This window comes from Biomphalaria glabrata, chromosome 18, assembly GCF_947242115.1.
Source record: "Biomphalaria glabrata chromosome 18, xgBioGlab47.1, whole genome shotgun sequence".
Taxonomy (NCBI): Eukaryota; Metazoa; Mollusca; class Gastropoda; family Planorbidae; genus Biomphalaria; species Biomphalaria glabrata.
Window position 1 is genome coordinate 17,445,641 of NC_074728.1, and position 15,668 is coordinate 17,461,308.

The following is a 15,668-nucleotide window of genomic DNA, read 5'->3' on the forward strand; positions in this document are numbered from 1 at the left end:
CAAGAGAAAGTCAGGGTATTGAAATGCTTAACTCCGAGAAGCAAGAGAAAGTCAAGGTATTGAAATGTTTAACTACGAGAAGCAAGAGAAAGTCTGGGTATTGAAATGTTTAACTCCGAGAAGCAAGAGAAAGTCAAGGTATTGAAATGTTTAACTCCGAGAAGCAAGAGAAAGTCAAGGTATTGAAATGTTTAACTACGAGAAGCAAGAGAAAGTCTGGGTATTGAAATGCTAGATGATCCAATTTTCCACTTCTATCAGCTTGCCAACTCTTCATGGATTCCAAAATTTACACACACACAAAAACTGAGGGACAACTGGAAACTACACGGATATTTCGAAACCGTCTCTAACGATTTTTCTAGAAATTTGATAGTTTATGTATATGTTTGGAAAACAAAATAGTATTTAATTGATCACAAAATAAAAACTCTTATTTCACCATTATAACATTTTTTTTGTATACAAATGTTATCATAAAATAAATTTGGCTTATCTTTTCATTTTAAATACGCGCTTAGCGGGGATTACCGCACACAACTCAAATGTTTCTTTGTGTTCGGTAAAGAGTTTAAGAAAGGAAATAAACGTACTTGAACATTTTGAAAAGCTGCGACTTCTGTAGAAATAATTTGCGGGACTGTTCATAGAAGATGGTCATTGTGCAATGCTTACTGGGAAGTAATGAATTAAATGAGAACTTATACATCATCATCCGCTTCCTATTGGAGCCATCGAAGTTTTTTTTTTAGATTTATTATAGCACCCTGGCATTTTGAGTGTAAAGTCTGGGTCACTAGTTGAACAGGAATAAGATAATTATAATTTTTTAAAACCACTTTGTTGGTCATTCATAATGGTTGGGGTTAGTGAGAATAAGGAGTGCATCTTTCTAAACGACTTTGTTTTTCTTTCATTGCATATTTGTATTTGTCGAAAACATTCCCCATGTTTTATAGTTTGGTTCAACTTTACAAAACCTACTATGTTTTAGTGACTGACTTCTTATCTCTGTATTAGTATTACTTCAGTTACCTAAATCCAACAAAGTATTCAGTGGCGTAGCTAAGAATTTGCCATCATTTGGGGACCCGGGGCTTGACCTCTTTGGAGTCCCCTGCATTTTGCTTAATATTTAATTTAATTGTAAAAAACACTCATTTGGAGGCCCCTCTCAAGTGAGGGCCCGGGGAAGATTTTCAAATTCTCCCCATGCCTCTCCCATCTTAGCCTCTGAAAGTATGACTAACTTACATCCATCTCAGTATTCTAGTAATGTTTTACTTGTCCCTGGTCTTTTCATACTTATAACTGGATACATCGTCATGTTCCTGGAATTTCCACCTGACACATCCCCATGACCTCAAGGTTCGCTTATCAATGTTTGTTTAAGTATATTCCGAAGCGTCACGGCCTTCGTCACTGACATGGTGGTCACAGTGTAATCTGTGTAGTGTAGCTATGGATTGTGACATCCTACACGTCACATAAGAGGCCTACTTAACATGACAACGTTACAGATTTAGTCCGTTATTCAAGTCTGAAGTGCAGTTTAATGTATGAGTTTCCACCTTTATGGTACAACGATGGTAAGTGGAATTTGTGTTATTGTTTACTTTTAAATATTCAATTGCACTCTAGTAGTAATAGTATGTAACATCATTTACTCATTTCACCTTAGATAGTAACGCTATAATCCACGGCCGGATTTAGGGATGGTGAAGCAGGTATACTGCCCCAGGATAACAACGAAAGAGTTAAGCAAATATTTTAATTTTTAACGAGTTATAGTTTATCTTTTGGTTTTACATTTATATCTTTTATTTCGTCAACACTTTATTTCTTACGGTTTGTAACTCGGTCGTGGTTAACAAGTGACCGCGCGTAATATATAAATGTAGCTCTGGATTTACGGCAGGTCCTCAACCCAAGGACTTATTCTGTATAAACTAAAAAGAAATGTTTTGACTAAAATATGTATATCAATTTTGTTTTTGATAAAGAAGAAAAAAGAGATTAAGTTTACAAATACTCTTTTTTTTTTTTTTTCTAAAATTTGGCATGCTTTTAGATACAGGTTTTATTACTAATAAGTGGGGACTACGCTTACTTAAATCCGGTCCTGATAACCCTAACCCCTTACCTTTATTTTCTTATCTTATTGTATGAATAGATTCAATAGGTAAACAAAATAATTCATTTTAAGTTTTTCTTATTGAGATTATAATTATTTAAATGGGAAAAAATAAGGAGGTCAAAGCTGGGTCTACGTAAACACGTCCAATTGTAACCGTAACAAAATCTTTGAACCGAAATTGTTATTTTTCTTAATGTTTCATAATGTTTCTGTTTCTTGCAGTGACCTCAAGCACTTCAGTATCTGTACTTGAGAGTACCAAAGTCACAACCCTTTGAGCAGTGGCGCAGCGAAGTACCCGTGGGCTCGGGTTCAAGAATATTTTGATGGGGCCCCTCCCAAAAAAGATAAATTTAATTGCGACAAAACAATTGAATAATTTATTTGTATCGGTGTATTTATCAAAAGACGTTTCAATGCAATTAGTAATTAGTAACAATGTCATTACGTCTGATTCAGTTAGGACTCCAACAAGTAATAGTGTCTTAAAAATCAATGTTTGTACAATGTCTTAACAGAATTAAGTGACTTAAAGATACTTCAAATGAATAAAGAAATGTTTGATGAGTTGTACTTTCTACACATTCTATATGCCTAAAACACTTCTAGGAGAAACGTTTTCAATATTGATACAAGTTATAATCTAATTCTACTTCCATCATTTAATTCTGGCCTTCTAAGTAGCAATTCAGTAAACACTGCAGCTATTTCTAAAATTCTAAACTAAATTTTGATAGTGACCGCTAAGCTCAACAAATTGATACAGACAAAGTTAGAAATAAGATGCATGCTGTGACATTGTTTAGAAAATGTAGTGACAAAATGTAATTGTCTAAGAAAAAAACAGCCTAATGTAACTGTTTATATTAAAATAAAAAAAAATAAACATCAAAATCTTGTACACAGACTTGATTTGTCATTATGAAAGGTTTCTTTAAAGGATTGCATCTCTGAACAATATGCTATGGCACTATCATCTGGGTCAAATGCGACTAGAATGATTGTGGCATCATACAATCGTATGTCGTTTGCACTTGAAATGTAACTGGACATTTGCGACTTAAACATGACGACAATATTTTATGTCAATGAAATCTGTCAAGTAATTGTAAAGAAATGACAAAAAGGCTTCTCTTCGAGTCCGAAGATTAATGAGGAGTGCAGTATTCAGTGTGACTACGCAGCCCCGGTCGTGGCCTACGTATTTTGCCAGCGATTTAGTTTTTTTTCGCCGTCTACGTCTGTCATTTATATGTATCCCGAGGCCTCTGAAAGTGACCTCCAGCTGTCTCGTTCTGAGGCCACATGCAACCAGGTGCATTATTCGATATTTGGAGCTAATTTCAGTAATTTGATCAACTTTTGATATGACTTAAGTGCAAATGAAGAGAAAAATATCGCCGCTATGACCTGCTATAGTACCGGTATTTTTATCAGCACTGCATCGCCCAACAGGGCTATTATTTCGTTTAGAATCTGTGAGGCTTTGTTTTCATGTCAGATTCATAGCACTTTTGAATAAATCAGGTCAGAGTTTTCTGTTTAAATATAATGGTATTAATTTTCTATAAGAACAATGAACCAAAAACTAAGCATTGTTCAGAGTAAGAAAATATTACATGATTAATGTAGACATCTGGGTCTTTGTTATAAACCAGCTCTTCAATTCGGTTTCGCCATTCATTAGAGTACCACAAGCACAAAAACTATATAACATACATTGACTTTTATGGTTCTTTTGTTTGCTTAATATTTAATGATCCTTTTTTTAAATTTTGTTGTAAACATTTTGAACACAATACAGAGGGCAAGGAAACAATGTGACGAAGACTTACGCACAAATACAGTATCTACTTTGTCGGATCGGATATAGTTTTAAATATTTGTTTAGTTAGTCAATATCTCAAACTTTATGTCTTTATTGCTATAAACCTGGTGGTGGCACAGATGGGGGTAGTGATGTGAGTGTAGTCATTCAACGCAAATCGCCCCAGGCCAGCGCTAGACGAGCGGTCAACCGTGACGAGTACGACGATCGGCCGAGACGAGTGTCAACAAGAGGGTTCGGGAAGAATCGCCGTCGTGAACAGAGCTCATTAGCGTCACGAGAATTGTAGTCATCTGACCACCTAGAAACGTCAAGCGGCGTTCTGTCCGGTTCTAGAAGGCCAGTAGGGACCCTATATAAAGAGCGGAGGTGTCGCAGTCAAGACGGTTCAGAAAGTGGGTTCACGACAGGAGTTCAGAACACGGTCGACTACAGCACAGTTCAACGGTGTGATTCTGTACGGAGCATTACGACGGTTCAGTGCGGAGTACTGTCAAGTACAGTTGAGACGACCGGCGTCTTGATCTTGGTCTGTGATCGAGTCCGACACATCGAGCCCAAGTGTGTGAAGTCAGTCCCGAACTGTTGAACGCAGTGCAAGCCCGGAACGAGACGGAGAGACCAGTGCAAGACTTGATACGGCGGAACGGTGTTATCGGAGAGATATTTGTTATCGCAGAGCTATTTGTACTGTTCTCCGTGCTGCCAATTGTACAGTATTGGCTGTTATTTATGGACATTAAACCTTTACGTTATTTTGGAGCCCTGACTTGTCAAGTTCTTTAAGTTGGTGGTGTATGGTGCAGTTTGCAGAGAGCCTGGATAGTGAGATTTGTATCTATGTATTTGTGTGTAAACAAAAAAAAAATCAATATTTTAAATACGGAAAATAAAAGAAACATATTTAGGTTTGATAAAAATGAATAATTATAAAGTGCTAGACATTTATATTTTGTAGACCAAACTCCCCCCCCTCCCCCTTAATACTAATTCTATCAATGGTTTTTGAAGAGACATGAATAAAAAATTAGGGCTAGCCAACATGACAATAAACCTGATGGAAAGTAGTTCCTTACTTTAAAATAATCCAAGCCGCTGGTGCATACACTCTAGATTTAAACACGGGTTAATGTTTTAAAATTAATATAAAGTTTCATGCAGCATATAGGATATTTGAAGGGAGTTTTTCAGATTCTATTTTATATCACACTTTACAAAAGTGCAATTATTTTTTCCTTTAGTGTTATCTCTAAAGTGGGCCCCAACTGATCAAGAGTTATGGACCCAAGTGCAATCAACCCCTTTGCGCGATTTGTTTGAACGCCACAGACTGTGGGCCCCTAATGGTCGTGGGCCCGGGTTCATTGAACCCCTTCTCTCCATGGATGCTACGCCACTGCCTTTGAGGCAGAGGGTATTTTAAACCTGTGTAATTTTGTTGGTACTTTCATAATATAGACAGCTAGAACTGGATACACACTTCACATTTAGATCTAGGATCTATGAAAAAAACATAAGCAAAGGCAAAGCTGAAATAATCTATCAATAAAATGAAACCAATGTAATAAACAATTATTTATTGTACATTACGACTGTCTACGCCATGTTTGCCTTCATAGGCACTTTTTTCTTTAATTTATAAGTCAAACTAGAGTTTTCCCCGTGGGACAAACGAGCTAGTTATTCTTTTCACAGCGATCAACATCAACTGTTAAATATTAAGAAAAATCGCTAGAGCCGTTTTTGAGATCCGTGTCTAGGTTCCACCCTCCAGCTTCCCCTCACCCTCTAGGCTCTATGAAGTTCTGACTTGAATAGAGATATTGTAATAACCTCTAATATTTTAAATTGTTCTTTCATAGGCTGCTGATGAAACCATTACAAAATCTGGTCGAGAGACTCTTGTCTTACCATTGGATGAAAGTCTGGCATCTTCTCTTCAAACAAACGTAGACTATCAACATGAGACTGAAATAAGTTTGGAAGGTGAGGCTGGGCTAGAGAGGCATCTATCACTATGCACCAAACATCCCAAACATAAAGAATTCATTCCAGTCCATCGTTTTTCCATCCATGACCTACCAGAAGACTATCAAGATGTCGACATAGTCAAACTTGTACAAACTTTGGCCGCGCTGACCGTAAGAGTCAGTGTGACGTATACCAGCTTGAACCGGCCCCAATTTCATCCACGCTCCAACGCCAAGTATCCGATGTACGAGTTGAGGGGAAAGTCCGTACTCCGGACGGGGTCTGGAAGAATTTGGGGAGTTCGGAAATACACGGAGGACAGCTGCCCATGTAGCAAGTGCAAGAGTCGCGGTGAGGCCAGCAAGGTGTGGGGTCGTGTGTACGTCTATACCGCCACTCATGTCGTGTTCGACAGCTCAGAAGGCATGTGCTCGGAGGTCCTTTGGGGATACGACGAGGTAAGGCGGAACGCTAAAGTCATTCAAGGCGTCGCTGCGGGTGTTTTTGGTGACTTGGAACGCGACCGGTGTATCCTTAACTGCGTGACGTGTGATGAGGATCTTCTGGACAAGCTGGCGCAACTTGTGACAGACTACAAGAAACTTTACATTCGTGTGTTTAAGAAGTACAGCTCCAGCGCCAGGGATGACCGGCTGACTGTAGTGGTCTCTCATCCCCATGGCCGCGCTAAAGCTGTGACAGTCGGTTGTTGGATCAACAGACACAATTTCAGTGACCAGCGTGGACTCATAGACACTACCTACACTTATAATGCCGCCACGTGCGCGGGAAGCAGCGGTGCACCAGTGTTTCTCTTAGGCAAGGTATGGTACACCTTAGCCCACAGTGGCACAAGTACCAATGGAAACTACAGCAGCGGAGGTTGGGGTGTCTGAATAGCACAGATTGTTATATTTTGTTTAAGTAATCAACTCTATTAAAAAAGAGTCAATGTCATGATAATAAAATACTGAGACAGAAAAATAAAAGCACATTTCTTATTCCATATGCTCTACAACACATTTGTACACGTGCTCCATCTTCCCTGTTATTATTAACACATTAAATGGGTTGCCTAAATTAGGAGAAGAAATGACTTTAAACAGTCAGCACATGGATGCAGGCAGGACGTAATTATCTTATCTTTTGAAGAAACGTATCTAATCAATGAGACAAGAAGATAAGATAAGATTATGTTTATTCACACTCTGAGATGAGATCGTTAGACAAATACTGAGAATAGTCCGACTTCGACTCACAATTCTAACATTTCTCTGCTTCGATACTAGGGCGAAACTCTGTTATCATTCCAAAACACTACGTCTAGGTCTTGTCTAGGTCAGTGCACAAAACAGTGCGTACTTTTGATTGTTGTGTGCAATGACAAGTTGAAACAATATGCTTTTAGTGCACCGTAGCATAAAGCATTTCTTTCTTCCTCTTAGCGTCAGTCTCCTTGAGACCTGAGTCTCTGTTATATCTTTGATATTTGTACTACTTATTGTGTTAAAAAAACGTACACCTTTAGTTTTGTATTCATTAAAGTATTATTATTGAAAGCTCCACTACCTTATAATTGGAATACTCAAATATACATAAAAATGTTCATATAAAAATGCAATTTTTCTGACATAGCTTGTGATATAATGGGCGTATTTCAATGCTGTTGTACATACATGTAATTTGTTAACTGGTTAATAAAATATGACATGCTGTGACATTTCTTTTTAATGTAATTAATGAAAATGGAATTTTAACTTAGAATTGGCGATATAAAATCTAAAGCAAACTATAGTCGGCTAATTCCAAGAGCGTATTCTAGGGAGGTTACACATTTCTAGCAGTGGCGGGGCTCCATTAATAAAGTGCTTTGAAAAGTCATCTGTCGAAATTGAAAAACACTAAATGTGGTTCAACAAAGATGGCTAAGATAGATTTTAGGAGTCAGTTAAAGAGATCGGGTCTAAATCAAGGAAATCATATGCCAAATTGGGAGTCGACCCCTTAGTAAGGTTGTGACAGAGCGTTGCATGAGGTTTGCGGGACATGTTCTCCGACAAAATGAATTATGCATACTTAAGGGTTGCCATGACATCCTAGTACAACTTAGCGCCAGTAAGGCAGTGAGAATAGCATTTGAGGTTTTTGAAATAAAACTTTTAAATAGCAGGAAAATTTACTGTAGATACCTCAGAACATTCATTTTGTTGGCTTTCAATACCAGAAATAGTGCTTGCCGCTCCCCCAGACCCCATTGATGTCAATGGCGGGGAGTCTACAATTTATCCACTAAATCCAGGGAGAAACATTGTAGGGCATAAAAAACATCTTTCGAAAGAATGAATGGTCAGAATGTAATAAAAATCATGTACACACACACACACACACATACATACTATAATTATTTTTTCGGGGGGGGGGGGGAAGGGGGGGGGAGAAAAAAATCCCCCCCAACCCCCCCCCCCCCGAAAAAAATCCTGGCTACGCCCATGATATATATACAAAACGTGGAATTACGTTAAATAATGCAAAAGAAGATAAGGCTAAATTATGCGGCAATCTATTAGCAAGGCCGGCCTTAGATAATTGGAGGCCTTGGCGGCCGGCCCTGCTTTTAGGATCGAATATTTGCTCTCATCCAATCACTCGAGGATAAACAAAGGTTGTGTAGAATGTAGATAATACAAGATGGCAAGTCACGTGATCTACCAGCAGTCACTGCAAGCAGACGCTGTTTTCAACGCTTGGTTGCTTTAGCTTAACACCTTCAGTGATTTCTTTATCTCCCCTGGAAATCTTCCAAATATTTTGAATCTAAATTTAAATCTTTTGTCTTAATAGAGTTAATTATAGATTGGGTTTTTACCTCTTGGTACATAACAAGCGGATCCAGTCAACAAACAACGCAGTAGCAATTGAAAGTAAAGGCGTGTGTCACTATAGTTCATTGCTCTACTATATATATAAGTGTGTGTGTGTGTCCATTTATCTTCATGTTATTAAATAAATAAATAAATTATGGCTTTTATATAGCGCTACTTTCATGCTTATAGCATGCTCAGGGCGCTTTGGTCCAATATCAATTGTGGACCGGCTGGGGAGGGGGGGAGGGGGTATCTAGGAGAAGGTTTTTCCGTGCTGCCTTCAGGCGCTCAGTAAACACAACTCTGCCCAAGTCGGGTGTCGAACTGAACACAATAAAGATATGTGTTTAGCTTTTTTTTAAGATAGGTAGCCAAGCCAAGTTCAAACGTACTTCCCATTTAGGACATTAGTCTACCAAGGTGGAGAACCTACTCAGATCGACACATCAAAATAAAAGGACAGGACATAACAGCAGTGGACAGATTCAACAACCTTGGCAGCACATTTTTCCAGAAAAGATACATCAATGATGAAGTCAACTTGCTAATCACCAAGGGCAGTGCATACTATGGTAGACTGTATAAAAATGTGTGGAAAAAACGAGGTATCATCACAAGTACTTAGCTATGTAGGAGTCTTTAGGGCTATTACCTTACCCACATTTCTCAATACCTCAAACTCAAAAAAAAAAAGGTGGACAGAATATAAAACATTTTTAAAAATTTAAGCCCTTCAACATGATCTGCCTGAGATAAATACTAAATGTTCAAAACAAAATACCAGATAATCAAAACCTCCGAAGATAGGACATGCAAAGAATCCACTAAATCTTAATGTAGTCACAGTTGGGATGAGCAGGTCACGTCTCCCGTCTCCCTGAAAGACTCCTTTATGGTCAACTAAAGAAAGGGAAGCAATACAAAGTGAAAAAAAAAACGCGTCAGGGAAAACCTCAAAGTTTCTCTGAAAGTCTTCAGCATTGACCCTGAACCTGGGAGACTGAAGCACAGGATAGAGCATCATTGTGTCGCGCTGTGAAAACTGGCACACAAATTGCAGAAAACAGCGCTGCAGAATAAACGCGTTAGAACAAAAATTCAAGCCAACCGACACAAGTTCCAGCTAGAGTTCAGACAGAAAAACCTGCCAAATGTGCAGCCGAACATTACGGGCTCACAAAGGTCTCACCAGCCACAAAACTCAGTGCAAAGACTCCTGGATGACGAAAGTGTTAATATCGCAGTGAGGTGCGGGCCGGACCAGAAGACACCCACCTGGGGGTGATCAACTCATTGTATTAAAGTTCAACAAAAAAGGACAATTTGGCCATCGATTTTATTGGGAAATTTTCGGAGGTTAGTTGATAGGGTTTGTGACACCCTGAGCTTACCGCACTAAGTCGTATGACTTCTTCCTGGTCAAGACACGAGCCCGAATCTTGTCTGGGAACTCTATAAAGGAGACTGAAATATTTGACAACAATCTCTTTATTAATTATGTTACAAATATAAAGTTATAGTCCAGGTAAATAAAACGATTTACCTGTGCAGAGGTAACTGTCACGGTCTAGAGATTCAAAGTTTAGAGCTCCGCCTCTGGTTATATAGTAGACTAATAAGTACATCCGTGTGTGTAGTGTGTGATGTGACAGGTCACGAGTTTATTTCTTCTCAACCGACAACACTGACGTCACACATGCGTTGTTGTTGTCACTGCAAAGTATTTCCTAACCATGTGAACAGGTAGCAGAATGTCTCATACAGGTAAGCAAACAAGACAAAACAACGTGTAAGTGATTACAAATGTAATGACATTAAACTGAACACAATAAAACTCTGTGTTTAGCTTTGTTTTTAAATTAAAATTAAACAACAGATTAAATTAAATACTTTTTCGGGACTAAAGAGTGTGCGTCCTAGTTCAAACCTCCTGCAGGACTGCAGGGGATTGCAGGTGGCAGGTTTGAACTCGGACCTATGGTCTGAATCGTTTACCACTCGACCAGGCAGCTACCAGAACTATGTTTGATACTTAGGTCTAATGCTTCTCAATGTATTCAATAGTTTTCAGCAGATTCATTATTCGAGTTTGGTTAAGTTAAGGCTAGGTCGTCACTTTAGGTTAATATTGGCTTATGATGACCTAATGATCTAATAAAAGCTTTGACATTCTATTTCAATTTTTGAAAAGAAATCATAGAAAACCGAATAATTATCAAGCTAACGACTTTAAAAAACAAGAGACATGGAGAAAGAGGTTGGCATTGTAGTGGGAAAAACAAGACACAAGGCAAGAATAAACAAATATTGTCACATTAAGATATTTAATGATCATTAAACTACAACATTAACAATATATGTAAATGGCAGAAATAATTAAAATATGATTTTATTCAATGAAAAATGAGTAAAATTATTTTAATGATAAATATATAATGTGATGATTTGACATGAAAAGTACTATGTTTCAATAAGTTATTAACTGGCCTGGTCCTACTAAAGAACTAGTGAGACAAGAGACATCAATACTATCTATCTATTGAACTATCTATTGAAGTTGCTTTTTAAAAGCATTTTCAACGCTCTTATTTTAACCCTTTGTCTACAGATAAAGATTTCCTAGGACATGTCAAAGTCACGTGATAACCATTGTTAAAAAATTATTTCGTAATTTGTATAGTAGAGATAGAGAATCACGTGGCTCAATGTAGTTTGTTAACGATTGGTGAATGGGGTCATTGGAATTTAGTGTCAAAGTGTGCCAAAATGATTAATATAACAACATTCGTGATTACAATTGATTGCAATGTTTTGTTCTAAATAATTCATCTCATAAGGAGAAGAAATATTATTATATTCAACAGATTGTTTACTTTTACTGTTTTGTTTCTATGTATGTTACAGTGAAGCCGGAAGTTGAAGTTTGCGAAAGTGAAATACATCGCTCGGAACTGTATGAGAAATGCAACAAAAACCCGGGCCATTTGAAATTCATATCTCCAGAAACTTTTAACCTGGATTGTCTGCCCTCAGTCTACCGTGACCAGGAAGTTTTAAACTTCGTCAACGCTCTATCGGATTTAACTGTACTGATTAGCCTCAACGTCACCAGCGAAAGTCGGCCTAAGTTCTACCCAAACACCAAAGTCCCGTTCCCATATTATGACGTCAGAGGGGGTAACAGATTACGTTTCGGAACGGGACAAATCTGGATGGTCAAGAAGAAGCAGAAAAAAGTTGCGATCAACGGGGGCAAAGGTTTCGGAAGGTTCTTAAACCGTAGAGTCAGTTACGGTGTCATCACAGTAGTGACAGCGGCGCATCTAGTCTATGACAACGCGGAGGCGGAGTCGGTTGTATGTCACCTTAACTACGACTCTGCTGATGAAATGTTATCCGACATCGCCAGCCTGCAAGGCGTGGGCATAGTCGGTGCCAACGCGACGCGAGACAAATGCGTCCTAAAATGTGTCACCTACGACCTGGCCCTAGTAGACAAGCTCATGACGTCATTTGCAAAGTACAAGTCTCTCTGCCGTAGCGTCCACGCAAAGTACTCTCAGTTTAGAGAAAGCAAGAAGCTGACTGTTGTCGTGTCCCACCCTCACGGACAGTCCAAGAAGATCAGCGTCGGACACTGGACCAAGCGGCATCTGATGGACGAAGAAAATGAGAACTTGACCTCTTACAGCTACACAGCTTGCACCTGCCCAGGCAGCAGCGGCGCTCCGGTCTACACTTTTGGTGGCGAAGGAAAATGGTTTCTGTCTACACATCTTCACATGGGTGTCACTGACAAAGGCAATCAAAGCTGCTTCTGTTGGGAATAAAAGATCTAACTTTATTTAAAAACACAGATTTAAAAAAAAATTGTTATTAAGCTATCGATACGAAACTTTAGGTTGGCACGTATCGCAATATAAATGATAAAACATTATAATTGTTAGGTCATATATTTTAGGGAATACTTATCAAAAAAAGATTATTACATAACTTAGCCAAATAACCTCATTGAAAGGATTATACAATAATAAAATTGAATGTTTAATAACCAAAAAGAAATTAGATCTAGAGCCACACTAATCACATCACAAGCGTCCTTGTTTTCATCTCTAATCATCGGCCATCTTTGACTTCCTCTATCTTCTCGTGTCCCTGTCCTGTGTCTCATGGTGCACAGTCTCGCACCTAATGAAAGTGCGCAACTTAGAGTCATAATATGCAAATGTTATCCACAACACTTTCTGCATTATTTAGAACCATGATTAAACCACTTGGCCACGAGGAAGTAAGCCAAGTAAAGTTGGCACGCCACATGGCAACTCTAATCATGTTTTTGTAGTATCACCCTTTATGGTAAAGTTGTTATATTTTACTTACGTATTTAGTTATCCACTTTGTGACACCTATTTTTAGTAAGTTGGCCGCATTAACATACATCATAGGGTATTTCCTATTTTGTGTGTGAGACCTTTTTTATTATAAAGCTTATATCAATTCACTTGGTCTGTCCGTCTGTCCGTCTGTCTTGTATTTAGTTATTAAGTTTGAACATGTTTTTTCATCCATATCCCATTTATGGATGTTGTATGTACATAATTGTAAGACAATAATTAGTGTAAGTGTATTTCTTATAACGCAGAGAATTTGGATTTCAAGTTATAACTTCAACGAGTCGTGTATAACTATGACGATGATATATTTGGTAGGACGTAATTATCCTCTCCTTGCATTAGTTATGGTTTGGTCACACCGTCACAGTGATGTCTTTTGAAAATTATTAGAAATATAAATTTTGCATGGAGTTATCAGGACATGCAGTTAAGGGAAAATAAAATGTAAAATCAGTGACAATTTTAAAAAGTACATACTCACCTACCTTTGTCTTATATTAAAAACATAACGAATGTTTTCCGACCCCAGGTAAGAAATATTATTATTTGTTAAGAAATGTTCCATCCAGATCTAACATGACAGTTGTAACGATAATGGATTAGTTTAAACGGTAACTAATATAGCAATTTAAAGGACAGTGATATGGTTTGAATTTGATTCTTTAATACAACTGATAATAATAATACTACCACTAATAATGTAAATGTGACAGTTTACTAGCTCTATGTTTTGTTCAGTTTCGGACGTTCGTTCAGAAAAAAAAATGTTCACGTCCTAGACCAGAGCTCCTCCAGGACAGCAGGAAGTGGGCAGTGTTCAAAGTAAAGACCATCGTGGCGAATGTCTGTATCATATAACAGGCAGCCATTCTTTTTCGGAGATTATCATCATTAATATTAATATTTTATTTAAGGTTTAATTGTTATTAGTTGTATTTTGTTATATAAATTAAAATCTTTACAATTTAAACAATCCCTATCCTATTTCGAAGATATTTTATTGAACTCTACTGTGATACCATGGGGTCATGTGAAACCAGAGCTAGATAAATTAAAATTTTTGTAAAATTGAAAATCTCAGATATTCACCTTCCATATATTTATAAACAAAATATTTCTGCATTTGTTAATGTTTGTCTTTTGTTCTTTTAAAATTAAAATTAGAAATTTTTTTTTTATCATTTCAATTATTAATCATGTTATGATATTACAGTATTGATTTTGATGTATTTCTTCATAACAGGGTAATTATATTATCTTAATGCGTTTCTATGTGTTTTATTCAGGAAATAAAACTTTAAAAAAAATTAAATTTGTATCAGTTCCTCTTTAATGTTTGTACTTAATACCATAATATATATTACTCTACGACGTTAGTATTGAAATTATAATATTCCCCATAAAAGCTAAAACCAATACTTTTAAAAACAAAACTCATATTTTCAAATGTATAGACATTTGTATTCTTCTAGTTTTAAGGTTTCTCTTTTTTATTGCAATTATTGAGTCATAGTTCCCCTTGTTGGTTCTTCATATGGAAAAGTTGTGTGGTCCCTTTCTAGAATTAAGTTTGGAAAAACACATTTCTTGTGACGAATGTAAGTAATAACATTTAAAAAAATAAAGATAAAATAAAAAATACAAAGAGAGTCTTTATTATCACAGAAACTCCGAGGCGGCCCCCATCGGATCCGCCTACTTGCAGGGAATATTCAAAACATAATTTCGTTTTGAGTGTCCAAAATAGCAAAATTTAAAAGAGTCATTTGGCGTTGTCAAAATCTTTCTTTGTAAAATGTTTAACATTTTTCGGACGTGAGCCCCTAACGGTCTAGGGTCCAAGTTCATTGAACCCCTTCGCCCCATGGATGCTACGCCACTGCACCTCAACTTTGCAAGCCATGGGGAAATAAAATTTTTAATTTCTCTTCTAGTTTTTAAGATCAGAGTGTGACAGACAGAGAGATGAATATTTTTCACAAATCTAATAGCGGATTTTCCCCTTATAAAAATGTTAAGAAACATTGCACTGTTTCAAATTATTGACATATGTTTGACAATGATATTGAAAGTACTTCCTTAAAAAAAAAATCAACAAAAATGATGTACAAAACAATGTAGCCGGTACTATTTCCATTAGTACCAACCAAATTGTGTTCCGCGGAACCCTTGTGTTCAGCAATGTCTTAATAGGTGTTCCACCAACTTTCTGAATAATTAACTACCAGGCCACCTCGTTTATCAATCTCATTAAAAAAAATATAAGAAAAGTGTTCCGCTAAATACTGAGAATGTACGAAGTGTTCCGTTTGGGAAACATTGTATTAATAAATAGAGATAAGATGATACAAATATACTTCTATTAATCAAACAAAATATATGAAATGAAATAAATTAAGTTTGTCTTCGAGTGCAAAGATGAAAAGAGGGAAAGCAATATTTAAGAGGCTGGTCTACTGGACCGTATTTGAGTT

At 37.2% G+C, this 15,668-nt stretch overlaps 2 protein-coding genes across 2 annotated transcripts; both read left to right on the plus strand.

Annotated features, from left to right (window-relative positions):
* Positions 1-1,286: 1,286 nt before the first annotated feature.
* LOC129923997 (uncharacterized) lies at positions 1,287-7,654 on the plus strand. Its single transcript, XM_056017572.1, has 2 exons — positions 1,287-1,589; positions 5,828-7,654. Exons 1-2 carry the CDS (start codon positions 1,560-1,562, stop codon positions 6,830-6,832), a joined length of 1,035 nt encoding a protein of 344 aa, XP_055873547.1. The 5' UTR covers positions 1,287-1,559; the 3' UTR covers positions 6,833-7,654.
* A 2,750-nt stretch (positions 7,655-10,404) lies between these two features.
* On the plus strand, positions 10,405-13,216 carry LOC106071038 (uncharacterized). The gene is made up of 2 exons (XM_013231072.2): positions 10,405-10,564; positions 11,705-13,216. Exons 1-2 carry the CDS (start codon positions 10,552-10,554, stop codon positions 12,628-12,630), a joined length of 939 nt encoding a protein of 312 aa, XP_013086526.2. The 5' UTR covers positions 10,405-10,551; the 3' UTR covers positions 12,631-13,216.
* Positions 13,217-15,668: the final 2,452 nt, after the last annotated feature.

Excerpts from the sequence above, each read along its gene's own strand:
- LOC129923997 (XM_056017572.1), top strand. The coding sequence starts at position 1,560 with ATGAGTTTCCACCTTTATGGTACAACGATG. Across the intron at positions 1,590-5,827 it reads ACCTTTATGGTACAACGATG|GCTGCTGATGAAACCATTAC; the intron begins GTAAGTGGAATT and ends GTTCTTTCATAG.